This window comes from Neodiprion virginianus, chromosome 3 (assembly GCF_021901495.1).
Source record: "Neodiprion virginianus isolate iyNeoVirg1 chromosome 3, iyNeoVirg1.1, whole genome shotgun sequence".
Lineage (NCBI taxonomy): Eukaryota > Metazoa > Arthropoda > Insecta > Hymenoptera > Diprionidae > Neodiprion > Neodiprion virginianus.
In genome coordinates, this window is record NC_060879.1 from 682,147 (window position 1) to 695,734 (window position 13,588).

The 13,588-nt window shown below is 42.3% G+C and overlaps 2 protein-coding genes across 4 annotated transcripts; both read right to left on the minus strand.

The window, feature by feature from the left end:
• Positions 1-134: 134 nt before the first annotated feature.
• On the minus strand, positions 135-3,391 carry LOC124300536 (recQ-mediated genome instability protein 1-like). Of its 3 annotated transcripts, none has more exons than XM_046754753.1 (8): positions 3,055-3,386; positions 2,599-2,742; positions 2,302-2,502; positions 2,054-2,211; positions 1,357-1,951; positions 888-1,196; positions 721-816; positions 135-627 (listed from the first exon to the last, which is right to left on the minus strand). In XM_046754753.1, exons 1-8 carry the CDS (start codon positions 3,166-3,168, stop codon positions 469-471), a joined length of 1,776 nt encoding a protein of 591 aa, XP_046610709.1. In that variant the 5' UTR covers positions 3,169-3,386; the 3' UTR covers positions 135-468. The 3 variants fall into 3 exon arrangements, with proteins under 3 accessions (XP_046610709.1, XP_046610711.1, XP_046610710.1); XM_046754755.1 differs by lacking the exon at positions 3,055-3,386 and adding an exon at positions 2,821-2,960; XM_046754754.1 differs by having other exon boundaries at positions 455-614; positions 3,055-3,391.
• A 229-nt stretch (positions 3,392-3,620) lies between these two features.
• LOC124300537 (26S proteasome non-ATPase regulatory subunit 5) lies at positions 3,621-5,577 on the minus strand. Its single transcript, XM_046754756.1, has 2 exons — positions 5,263-5,577; positions 3,621-5,169 (listed from the first exon to the last, which is right to left on the minus strand). The coding sequence occupies exons 1-2, from the start codon at positions 5,439-5,441 to the stop codon at positions 3,840-3,842; spliced, it is 1,509 nt and encodes a 502-aa protein (XP_046610712.1). The 5' UTR covers positions 5,442-5,577; the 3' UTR covers positions 3,621-3,839.
• Positions 5,578-13,588: the final 8,011 nt, after the last annotated feature.

Consider the following 13,588-nt stretch of genomic DNA (forward strand, 5'->3'; position numbering starts at 1 on the left):
CGCGTCTTAGGCAACCCGAATTACAGCCCCACATACCTACCGTAAAAGAGTCCTCTATTAGGCGCAAGTGGTATGTAAAAACTGAGGTAAAGAGTCAGGTGTTTAATCCAGTGACAACAGCAAAAGTAAAAGCGTTTAGATCGAACGTGTATTTTATCGTTTTATTACTTACTTAAAATTAGACAAACTCGATAATAATAGTATCACAACAGTATGGAACAAAAATATTCAAAAACATTACAATGAAGGGTATAGGATACTGATCTCTTACGTTATAAATATTATTACAGATTTGTATATTATGATTGAGCCCTAGCGTGGTCAACGGTCATCATTTGTACTCTTTTTTCGATAAGTCGTTTTTTTCATCGGTAATCTCTTGCGTACTGATGACCTCAAGATATTTGTTGTTATTAGAGAATCCCAGCTTCATTTCAGATTTACATATTATAATTGAGTCCTAGTGTGTTAAACGGTCATCATTTGTACTCTTTTTTCCATAAGCCGTTTTTTTTCATCGGTAAGCTCTTGCGTACTAACGACCCTGGGATGTTTGTTATTATTGGAGAATTCCAGCTCCATTAGAGCGTCCATTAGTTGCACTTTCTTCTCCGCTGTGCGAAAGCACTGCGTAATTGTTTGAAAAAAAATATATGACCATGGATATTTTTTGCGATAGATGAAAGGAAAATTTTATATACTAGTATTTTAGGTAAATACCTTCCTCAAATATTCATCCACTTCGGGATTGGTCTTCCGAAGTTTTCTCTTCTCCAAAAATTCGGGTACCGTAAATCCTATCAAATCCTCAAGAACCTGTAGCAAATTCTGAATGTCTTTAAACCCATAAATAAGTCATAAAAAATCGTATCGTCACGATTGCTTACCTGAGACGCGAAAATTATCTCGAGGCTTGCGGTATTGTCAGTTATCGTTGCTTTCAGGTTCCAATTGTTATCTTTTTTCGACAAATTTCCGAGTTGCATTACTTTTCCCCTGACTGTCTTGAAAATGGGGATATCTTTTACGGGCTCTCTCATTACGTCGCAAATAAAGTCGCATATTTTATCTGGCAGATTTTCTTTAGGTGCTATTTTCTCCGTGTATTCTGTTATCTTTCGATTCGTTTTACTCACATTCGGCGTCGTTTGCCGGCACGCTATTTTTGGGGAAGATCGCACCGGTGACAAGCTGTCCTAAAAAGATTTTAAACAACTAGTCAAATGAATTCTCTGCAACGGTTCTAAAGAGTATCAATTATCTTTCATAATTGATGTGCACCTTCAAAAAATCGCCTTTATTCGCTTGTAAAAGTCCATCAGACTCAATAAAATAATAAAAACTACTCAGTATTACCGCAGATCGTTTACCCGTGGATAGTGTCGGACTTTTCATCGTAATAGCGGCCATACTTGTGCCGGACGGTAGCTTTGGCAAGTCAATGTTCTTCAGAGAATCATTTCCGACCCCGTTGTCTACCTGTTTGTTACCTTTTAGGACATCTTCGTCCAGCTCATCTTCGAAGTCAGCTAAGTCGAAGGGTTCGTCCAGGGGAAAATCGTTGTCTGACAATTGAAAATTGTTAGGATCGGCAATTAACGGTTTCAGCTGTGACCTGGACGCGATTTTGAAATCATCCTGATTGTTCTTGTGACGCTCAGAAGCGGGACTCGGCTGATTATCGGCGATCGAGCGCAACATTTCGGTATTCCCCGAGTTTGTATTAGGGTTTTCCACCCTTCTGGGCATGTTGTTGCCGTTTATTTTTCCGCGATTAGACGCGGTCTCCGGATTTACCGGCGATTTGCGGCTTTCCATGCTGAGCTGTTCGATCTGGCTTATTTCATCAAAGTTTACGTCAAACTCGTCCTCTGGAAATTCGATCGCAGTTTCCCCTGAGTTAGGTTGTCGGTGCTCATCGTCGTATGGATTTTCATTCTCCTCCATACCCCTAAATGTACACATATTATTATATAAAACTTAATTACCAACCAGCTATGTATGTACAGTCAAAAAAGTATTTCTAATCAAACATTCAGGTAAAAACTCTTACACAGCTCTGGCTAAAACGTTTTCCAAAGCATTCATTTTTAGGATGGAATCAACCTCGCCCCCTAATTCCTTGAAATTTTTTTCTTCGAGTAGCATCACTCCCTTCCTACATGTGACAGGACCTATTATCATGACCTTAAACCCCGGGAGCAGTGTATCCTGCGAATAGGGAAAACACGAATAAAGGTATGTTCTTCAAGTTTTGAAATTCAGCCAAGTCTAAGGTGGGTGCAAAGAAATTTTTTTTGCCTTCAATGTCTTGATAAGCTTGTACTCAATCGCAATGAGATCTTGAACTCCATCATTGAGGAACATTTGCATCATCCTCTTGCCCTTTGGCTCCCAAGCCGGTGTTTCGACTGCGGTTGCCTTGATGTTGACTTCAGAGACGTTCCTAATTTTTTGTAGCTGGCTGTATTTAGACTGCGATATGTCATACATCTTGTCAACCTAATGAAAAAAATAATCGCGACTCAATTTTCATAATTCCATCGTTCCTCATTGTTTGTTGATATTTTTTTTTTTCTCGAGTATTGATGAATAAACCTGGAGTATGTATCTTCCAGGAAGCACAGTGACGGCTTGCTGTGTAATTCCACAGGGAAGACATCCCTTCTCGTTATTTATCTCGCGCAAGTCACTGAGCAGCCACTGCGAGATGACAAAAGCTTCAACGGCACTTAGGCTTGCCTGAAACACGAATCAAACCCGTGTCATCGACGAGTCATTAAGCAGAGATGCATCGATTTTCATTCACAAAATTCCGACCGTCCGAGGCGTTGTTGAAACGATGTTGAAGAAAAGAACGTTGAGAAAAATCACTATTTTCTCATTTTTACAATGATTTTGAAGGAACTAAGATTGTAAAACTTGAGTATGTTTTGTTTTATTACGGTTTACTGAAGTTCGGACAGTTCAAATCGCGAAATAACGGTTTTTCCTGAGCATCAATTGTTACCATAACGTTACTAACTTCAACGCGGTTTGATAAACATAACCTACGTCTCTGTTCTCCGACGTATAATACTCGATGCACTCCCTCAGCCAAGAATCGTTAGTGAAGTAAAACTTCGATCCCAGGTTTGATCCCACACGGTTCACCAAACTTTCACCCATTATTCGCACTTTTTATCACCCCATATAAAAATTTCCCGTAAAATATCGTACAATTTTGAACGGGTGCGACGCTTCTGTTTGTTATCAAGTTTTCTCTCTTTGGTATAGAATATCGGTAAGGTCGCGCCCGGCTTTAGCCCTTCTAACAATCAGGCACGTCGTTAATGTGATTTCGCTTTTTACAATTTCCACCATCCAAGCATGCCGATGCGTTTGGAAAGTGTAGTCGACCAATCAGAATGATTGGATGGTGAAAGTGTGAAAAATGAGATTTTATAATCGACCCCCATGTATCGAAAGTAGGGAAGAAGTTGACGAATACAGTGTTACACAATGTCGTTGTTGTGTCTTTTCTTTGTCATCGTATTCGAAAAACGACCCTATTTACTTAGCTACTACTTAATTGATATCTAGCCATGAGAGATGGGTTCAAGAACCGAAATATCGTCACATATGAGAAAAAGAATTACAAACTTTATTATTATATCTGAATATACATTCGATGATTGTTCAATATTTGAAAGTAATGGTAATTATCATATATCATGTGCTGTCATCATTCAGCTAAGTTAATGACGACAAGCAATAGAGTACATCGACGTCAATTGCCATGAATGAACAATTATTAGAATCATGACAAATGCGAATCATGTCTCATAATGAACATGAATCTATGAAGCACCTTCGATGTCAATATCCATGGTAGTTTCGACATATATGGGTCCCTGATTGACAAACACCTTGAGCCGCTGCATTGTTTGAAAGTCGAAAATATCAGAGGACGCGACGCTCAAGGCCTTGACGACTTCATGCTTGGCTTCTTTGCACTCTTTGAAGGTCTCAACATTACGGTCGAGTAGGAATTCAACTAGACCAGGGGCGTTTGCTATGTACTCCTGTCCCCAGGTTTGGGAGGCAACTGCACCCAATACCTCGAATCCCGCTCTCCTTATATCAGGAAAAGGCTGCTTGCAGAATCCGACTATTAAATCTAGCGGATTGTCGTCGAGTAAATCGAACCAAGATTTTGTCAATGAGAGGATCCTGTTGTCTTGTTCTTCCTCCTGGACCCTAATGATTTGCCCAAGGCAATTCAGAGCTCGTACTTTTATGTTCGAAGGTAGCTCCACCACCGTTTTACCGATATTTCTCAGTGCAGTTAGCATCGGTTCACCCAAACTTTCTAAGGAATACTTTCCCTCTGCTCCTTTAGCTATGTGTCCCAAGGTATCAAGGGCAATGGGTAAAATGGTTAAATTGTGGGTGTTGATTACCCCGAAGAGTGTGTTGATTACAACTGGGTATTTCGAAAATATATCGTTGGGGTTTCTTTGTGCGACATTTCCAAAGAACTTTATGAGCCCAGGGACCAGCAGTGACGTCAGAGGGTCCTGCTCAGCGCGAGCAACTTTGAATGCAAGATGCTTTAGCACGTGACGTCTTTCTAAGTACGCTAAGCCCTCTGCGCTCAGCGCAAGTTTTGTCAGTAACTCGAGAGCGTTTAACTGAGATAGAGTTTCATTGTCAGAAATTAAGGCGACCAATCTGTTGAGGAATCCGGCATCTTCGCAAGCCTTGAATCCCTCCGTAGAAGCGGATGAAAGATCGACCATTAAGTCCAGGACCCTGCAGGTCACTGTCGAGCTTTTGGACATGAGCTGAATCAGGTCGTTATGAAATTGAGTGAGGAGGATCTTGAGGCCAGTGGCGTTGTGTGCGATTCTCTTGAGAATCGTTGCGGCCATTTGGGAAATTTTCAAATCCTTGTTACCCAGACTCTTCAGAATCGCACCGATTACGCAGAAGTCTTTTTGGATTTCTGTTACTTTGTTAGGGTCGTTGGTAGTGCGTAAAAACTCCCTCATCGTCAGGCTCTTTATCGACGGATCCTTAAGCTGCACCGCCTTTGATATTGCCTCGTGATATTTTTCGTACACTTCACCAACTTCCAGGGTGTTGAATAGGATGTGAAGCACATCGCAGAATAGCTCGTTCGTCTTGCTGAAATTTAATCGAGATTATTTGGAAATTATTTGATGCTTTTCGCGTATACTAAGTACCCCGAAATCTGCAAGGTCACGTCACCCGGCTTACCTGTCATTTGAAAATGAATCGGCAAGTAAAAGGTTGTAGCTCACGCCGTGACCGACCAATTTCAAATCGTCATTGTTCAAGCTGTTCAATTTGTTCTTTATCTCTGTTAGTATGGACCTTTTCTTATCGCCGTCACTCATTCCCGGCAATTGGCATATCAATTCGATCACCTGCGTCATGGCGCTCTTCTATTTACGCTTTGCGGTTTCATACGATTTAACAGAAATGAAAATCCAACGAATTTCGAACCGCCTAACGTCGCATTTATCCCGCGTATTACAAACCCATCTAGAGATTCGACATTCGTTTCCACCTGACATTCCGGCCGTGTTCGCTCTCATTGGCCACACTAGCTAGACAAACCGGAACAAGCAGGTTAATCGAGACGGCAAGAGTCCGTGTTTTGTACCATCAGTCGGTATCGTTTTTCTTACCCTCGCATTTATAGATCAATTTATCCGCAGCAGTCGAAATACTGTACGTAGACATTGTCTCGTACGGTAAGAAATTCGTGTTTAAATAAAACGGTATCTTCTTTTCTTTGCCTCCTCTTGCTCATAATTTGCCTCAAATTTATATCGATTAATTAAATTATAATACTGTTCAGCCTGGCGTTTAAAACGTAAGTCTGAGAACTGGGTTATTCGTTCACCGATAAGGTCACGACAAAGAAAATTTGTTCAAAAAACAGCAAAAATCGATGTACGATTGGAACATCTATCGAAACCAGATATTTGTCAATTTTTATCAATTTTTGAACAAACCACGTGCCTCTAGATAGAATCAGCTCTGTATACACATCCAAAGAACTCCATCACACGTTTGTTCGCGTATGTTAGTTACATAAACCGTTGAAATGAAAAGCTTATTATACGCTCCCTGCAGGCGTGAGATATGTATAAGGTATAATAAACGAAAGATGTATAATCGCAACTGAGGAGATTGAGTTTAGTAAAGGCAGAAAAATAGTCGGAAAGGAGTGAAAAAAGCAACAGTATCTTCTCTTCCTTTTTTTAAATATGTTTTTTCGTTTCAATTTCAGTCACTCGCAGAGCGGCAATATCACGACACCAGACTCGGACTCGAGTGTTTGCCGCTGTCGCAATCCGGCACTCGAAAAAGAGTAGGTATTACACACTTTCCGAGGCTATTTATTTTCACGGTTGATTTTTTTCCGAGGCATTAACACCTCCGTCTGTCCAGCGCATTGCCGCAGTGCCTGTATATTAACAAATGGTACAACAGTGCGGTGCGCAGTGATATAACAAACGGTTATACCTATAGACGTGCGTAACGCACATACACCAACATATTACAAGGTGTACGCGCATGTATAACTGACGCGCGTATGCATGCGTGGAGGAAAAAAAAGCCGCCAAAAGCCGTGTATTTACCGCATGCACCCCCTTTTCGATGTGCACACATACTCCCAACGTTTAAACATTCGACAGGTGCGAGTATAAAACGTGATGCTAGACCGCCTGCTCGGCGGAGATTAAAGAGAGGAGCGCAGCTCCGTGATAATAAAACGGCCACTCGAACCCGTACTACTCTAGCTCTTCTATATAATCCCTCTGCATGTCGGTGACCGACGACGTGGTTAAAAGGTGCGTATCTACGTACACCCGTAATATCAGTACGCTACACGTGCGGTGTATCGCACTGAATATGTCCCATTACACCGGAAGATGTAATACGAAAAAGTTTAACGATAATGATAATAGTAATAATGATGTGCCTTTTACCCGTATAATGGGTCTCTTTTTGTCCCAGCGCGCTTTGTGTGCTTTGCAGATTGTACCCGCGTGCGGTAATTACGGAAAATTGAATTTTGTTAAACAATTTAAAGGACATAGTGTACACACGGCAAAAGCGTAATAACGATAATATCGCCTCGGCGATACCCACACGCAGCTCTCGAACACAATGGACACGTTAAGAGCGGTCTGTTCGGCAGTAGTGCGGGGGACCACTTTACGCCAATTAGCCCTACGCATCGAGGGCGTCAAAGAGAGCCGCCGATGCGGGGAGGACGATGAATCGCTGCAGGAGAATCGCGATCGGTGTAAAAAACGATTTTTTTAAAAATAACATGTCAAGGGCAGAGACGGGGAGAGAGAATCTGACGGTAAAAGTCGCTGTTCCGTCATCGTAGTTCGACCCTGAACGGGGGTTGTAATACAGCAAATATTCTACGTGGGATTTTCTTTTTTTTTTTCTTGCTGCTGCGACAATTTCGTCCGTGGCCAACCAGCACCTTTAAGCGAATATAAAGCGAGAATAGAGGGTTGAGAACCTCTCATCTCGTCTCCGTCATTACGCTATGGGTCTGGACCCCGTAACGTGGGCCCGACTCAAGCGGACCGAATCTCTCCTTCACGGCTTAAAAAGGTCAACCGATGCCGCGCTGCGTCTTTCCCTCTCACTCTTGGATTATTTGTCGATTTTTCTTTTCTTTTCTTTTTTTACGCGCAATTTGAGACGAGGAAAAAAAAAAGAAACAAAGACAACGCGTTTACGCACCCTAACAAATTCCTTGTGTAATAACAACCATCGAATTGCTGTATAATATAAACATTCGAAAGATAACTCGAGGAGAAACGATTCGGCCACATGCGATTTTGTTTTTTTGTTCCTTTGTGAATTTATTTCCTCCGTGTTATTTATCAGGGAAAACATTTCGAAACGGTGAAACTCACCTGAAGTAATTACGAACAGAATATGTATAGGAATTTTATAGCTATACCCTCGTCTGTATTGGTATTACACGTGTAGGCATGCTTGAGTTGGTTCGTTTGTTCGCACACCTATACGTTGTACATCTTATACTCGTCCGGTGATGAGGCAACGATGATCATCAGCTTCATTAATCTTGTGGCAGGCGTAATGAACCCTAATGACCAGTGCTATTAATTAATACAACCCCGCGCCACTTCAAACTCCTGACGTCTGACGATGACCCAGTCTATACGTTGTGATGTGTACACGCGGTTCGCGGTAACGCAGACAATCCGATCTTTGGGATCTGTGAAACAACCTATTCACACGAACTTGTGTACCTAAATTAATAACATTTGTAATCTATTATTCTTTATATGTACGTAAAACAAAAAATTTAATCAACTTTTAAGCTCGTCGGAATATTTCAAGCCTTTTATACACACTGCGGTACGATTGCTAAGACGCAGCTACCGCATCGCTGTATAGGAATGATTTGATAAAACATCAATTTGACGTCGCAAAACGTCGCCAACTTTTCATGTTTTAGCATCACATTTTTTATTTATTTTAATGGCATTAACCGTATTATAACGGTGTTTTGATCTGCGTGTATATGACGATAAAGTTTACGCGACAAACAACATTTACGGCGAGAAGCTTGAACTGGGCAATGTTTGATACGATATTACGTATTCAAATCCCGCGTTTAATGTCATCTTCCACCCGCCTACCTACCTATTGGAATATTTAACTCAGCTTGAAGCTGAAGATTGAGAAAGGAAAAAGAAAAACGGAATCAGTGGAAGAAGAGAAAAGAACGCCATCATCTCGAGACCGAAGTCAGGACTGGCGATTAGACACACATGCCCGTTCCTATTTTATTATGGATTTAAATTACACTCCAGAATCCCGTGTGCCCACCATGGCTCTCTCGCACCGTGAGTGAGGCGAATTATTTAATAGCCTGTATACGCGTACCTGTCTGTATGTTACATTGATATACGAAAATTATCTGTCCATGTATTCATTTCACGAACGTAAACGTTGAAATTCGAACTTTTGATACTCAGACAGTATTATACTTTGATTCCATACAAATTTCGCGTATAATAAATTCGCAAATCTCCACCCAAGTAGTCAATTTCAGCGCAGCGGCAACTGGCAATGTACGCGAAAAGATGATTTTTATCATTTGAAGAAAAAAAAAAAATCTCCCCGTCGACACCAACGAACACTGATTTACGTTAATCCGTTTGACACAGAGATAATTCTCCTGTGTATTACATGGAACCGTCGGTATTCCTTGTACAAGAGTTCGAGGATAAAACGTTCCACCGGAAGGGCTTTCATGATGGAGGCGAAGGGCTCTCCGTCGGGCATAAGGGTCACACCTTTGAGGTATACGTGCAGATCAGCGGTGGAAGACCCGTGATTACGGGATGCAAGAGAGGTGCTTGCGCCAAGCCCAACAGACCCGGCAATCAAGCCCGTCTGATTTCTGCTGTTACATCCTGCGAGAATCTCCTTCTTTTGGTTTTCATACTTTATGGTGTACAAATCCCTGAGTAGGTACCCCGGTGAAAATGATTTCGACGATTTTCTACGAATTTTTAAGGAAATTGAAACATTTCGTACAATTTTTTTATAAAAAGTTGTTTAAAAATCTACAACATACTACAATTTTTAACGAAAATTAACAATACCTTACGAAAAACTGTGGATATTTACAATTTTGTAAGAAATAATGCGAAGTGTTCCAATTTCTGTAAAGATTCCTAGCAGTGGAAATTTTCACCAGGATGTACGTGTATCACATGTGTCCAAATTTAATCCCCTGTGTTGGATTTTTGTAATAATACGTACGTATGTCGGAAGAAACGTACGGCAAGCAAAGACCAGCTGCGAGCCTGATCGTGAGAGTTACGCCACTGATTGCGAGGAGCAGGAAAACGGGCATGAGCATGAGCAGCGAATGAGCTATTACCAATGCGGCACGCTGCATATGCACGCACACAGTCGCTGCTGCGGTAAAGTGTAGGTATAACGCTTCGCTTCTCTCGGCGAAGAGGAAGAGGAAGAGGAGAAGAGGAAAGAGAAAGAGAAGGAAGGTTGAAAGGCGGCTCATCAAAGAAGAGTGTAATTAGTCGCGCATGCGCTGCTCCTGCAGGACTGCATGTTGCTTGTGACGGTGAGTTTCTTAGCCGGCTGGCAACTCTTTTGCGGCCACGGCAGCGGTTCGACCGCTTTACTTTTTCCTCTCTCTCTATCTCTCTTTTTCATTTATTCATTTATTTGTTTATTTTTACTTTTATTCTCTACATTTTCGTCTACATGCTCCTGCGATTTTCCAACCCACTCAATCTCACCTACGCTTCATCTCGTATGGTATGATAATACATGTCATAAGTTTACAGCTGGACTAGTCATACAAAAGAATAAACATTCGAGTTCGTGCTCCTTGTCAGTCTTCGTGTGCTAAGGACAGAATGGTCCGTTGTGCGCTAAAGTTTAATGCGGATGCGCTACAATCCGAGAGCAGTTGTTTGCCAAGGTGACCAACCGTCACGAGCATGACATAAAAAAATTTTGACAGTCGTCGCTGGCAGTTGTATTGAATACCGACAGCTGTCAACATTTTTGAGGTTACATACGTCGTGGCGAACTGTCATCTAAATTTATGACGGCTGGTCACCCTGAAGAACAACTGATATCGAATTGTAACGCATGCGCATGTTAAATTGTAGCAAATAACGGAGCATCCCGTCGTTAGTAATTCACTCTGTATATCCTTCCTATCATTTTTCGCGAGATAACAACAGAAAGGAAATTCAGGAATATAAAGGGAGAATTATCCTCTCATAGGTATATATTGTGCCTGCAGTGTACCTTAGTCGTGCAGGTAATTCGGTTCACCGATGATCAATAGAAATTCCTGTGGATCGGAGCCTGGAACTAATTGCGAAAGACCCGCGTATACGTGTCTATGTATACATATAGCTATATACCTATAGATATATACCCATAATAAATACGCATACCGTGCAACCTTCCGCGGCTATATTCGCTCGGTCGTAACCGTCGTCCCATCTCGCTCGCCATGACGAATGGATCCATGTAACGACAAAGATGGGAAAAGAAGAAAACGAAACTCGGAAGCAAAAGTGTAAGAGAAAAAAAACAAATTAATACAAGCATACCTGTAGTATAATATAATAAAATGTATGTATAAAAATCTTCAACGGTCATCTTATTTGTATTTCTTCGGATACAAGCTTAGCGATTGGTGCAAAACAATCGGTATACTCGAGTCGAATGCCGTTCGTGAGCCCTTGACGAGCGTCGACGCGTCCCGTTTTGTGCGTTGTGTTACAGAAGGCCGTAAATACGTGGAAACGGCATCTCGGGATCAGCTCGCCTTTGAGGTTTTTCATCGTCTGCATTGCTGCCGGGCTTCTCTCTTTCCCCTCCGCATCATCCGGACGAGAGAAAGAGAGAGTACAGGGTCTCTTCTGAATGGTCCCCGAATCGATTTTCTCCGCGACGATCCTGCGGGGACCGCGGGCAAAAACCTGGGGACTACGGTCCTCGAAAGGGTCGCCGGGACAAGTTTTTGAGCCAAGCCGGAGGAGGATTGTCACCGGGTGAAACGCCTGCACTCCTTACCTTCGCCTCTTATTTATGGTCCGCGTCGCTGCACCGCTTCATCCTCATCCTCCTCTTCCTTCGGACCTCGGGAACAATGCCCTACACTCGTCACGTCCGAACTCCAGACGATCTGCCGCTGATCCGGATCATCCAGTTTTTAACGAAAATCTCATCCCCGCTTCTGTCCTCTTTGAGCGAGTATCATCTCCACTTTAAGTACCTGTATACTTACGAAATACTAAATAATTTATACGTACACGTCGATATTGTGCGATAAATAGTTATTTCTGCCAGAACCGGCTCTGGGAGATCGCTGAGTGGAGTGCCCTGTGTGCTGCAAAACCGAACCACAAGTTCATTAGGCCGGCTAATATTGCATCAACGATCTCTCCTCGCTTCGCCGATGAGAGGAGGAGGACGATGGCGATAAATCAAAGTGCGTACCTGTGGCAGCCCGAGGCTGTATACTCGTATCCATGGCGTACGAGAAGGCAGTGCAGAGCCCGAATCTCGATTCATTATTTAATCGAGGAAATTGAACATTGATTGAAATTTTCATCATTCGTTCGTACATTAATGTCTGTTAGTTACATTAGATTTGCAAATCTAGGTAATTTATTTTTACAATACAATACGTACAATGTTTGATACACATAGAAAAGAAATCTGTGCACCGGAGGATACACCTGTGGAACTTGACTTGTAAAAGCGACGGCAAAAGGACCGCGTCTCGCCCCCTTAGGTCTGGAGCTTTATAATACGCTAGCAAAGGTGAAAAATGGATATCGGAATAATTTATCGCGGCCGCGGGACGGTCCTGAAGACTACTTCACACTTCGTCGCTTTTAGTTGAGCCTGCTCGTCGCGCGTCGTTCGCCCTGCTTCAGTTTCATCCTACGTCCAGGCGGTCTGAAGTAGAAGTAGAAGTAGAAGTAGAAGTAGTAGTAGTAGTAGTAGTAGTAGTGGTAGTAGTAGAGGGAACAGTATAAGGATTGTGTAATATTCTTCTCCCCGTTGAGCGGAGCGCGCGCGACTCGCAAGAGCTCCTGCTAGGCCGCCTCTACGCGGCACGACATCTGATCTGTCCACAGATATATCTTACGGAGATCGGTATCTGTCCGGGGATTTCGCCGTTACGTCCTCACACTTATGCCCAATGCGTTTACGTGGACGATATACACATAATATATCTAATCGCGTATAGATTTACACGCTAAAAGATCCGAAAATATATATTTCCGCGTTATACCGTAAAACATGATCGTTATCGGAATATCGGTAGATCCTTCTTATTCCTGTACAGGTGCGAGAGGTAAGCGTACCATTTATTGACACGTTAACATTCAATTATTGACCCTTTCATTCACCCTTTCATTTACTAAAATCATTTGCTAAAGCGTTAAACCCTACGAATTTATTTTTTTGTAATTTTAGAACTGAGAATCAAACAGATCGAAAGAAAAAAGGTCGATAATTGGGACAGGGTTAATAACTGGTACACTTACCTTACCAACAGAGATTCTTCGAACCACGCATTTACGATTGATTATTATTATCAATTTTCTCTCCCCCATGTTTCAAATAATTATATCTATCCGGCGGATTTTCACGCTACACGCTCTTTCCATTTTCTTGATTACAATAGCCGCCAGCGGGGTTGGGGGGATGGTGAAGTTCACGGATGAGATGATTATTTTCGTTTTTCACGCTTCTCGCATTATAGGGCAGGGTATAGATGTATATATACGTACACACCTATCTACAGGGTGGTATACCCTGTACCCACCTCGCAATTAACGGCGCCAGTCGAGCGGAGTAAATTGGCCTTATGAATCGCTTTTGAAAAGATATAAGGAGAGAGGTCTCGAGAGCTCGTAGCTGTCGGTGCGCTTCGACTGTTCTTCTCCCATTGTCCAAGCTCACAAGCGCTATTTCGGTCCCGTTCAGCGGCCTCATGGTC

Bases quoted from the DNA above. Each gene is read 5' to 3' on its own strand.
- LOC124300537 (XM_046754756.1), bottom strand. From the start codon at position 5,441: ATGACGCAGGTGATCGAATTGATATGCCAATTGCCGGGAATGAGTGAC. The intron at 5,170-5,262 runs GTAAGCCGGGTG...ATTAAATTTCAG, and splicing joins GATTCATTTTCAAATGACAG to CAAGACGAACGAGCTATTCT.
- LOC124300536 (XM_046754753.1), bottom strand. From the start codon at position 3,168: ATGGGTGAAAGTTTGGTGAACCGTGTGGGATCAAACCTGGGATCGAAG. The intron at 2,503-2,598 runs GTTTATTCATCA...TTTTTTCATTAG, and splicing joins CTGGAAGATACATACTCCAG to GTTGACAAGATGTATGACAT. The intron at 1,197-1,356 runs GTAATACTGAGT...AAATCTTTTTAG, and splicing joins CCACGGGTAAACGATCTGCG to GACAGCTTGTCACCGGTGCG.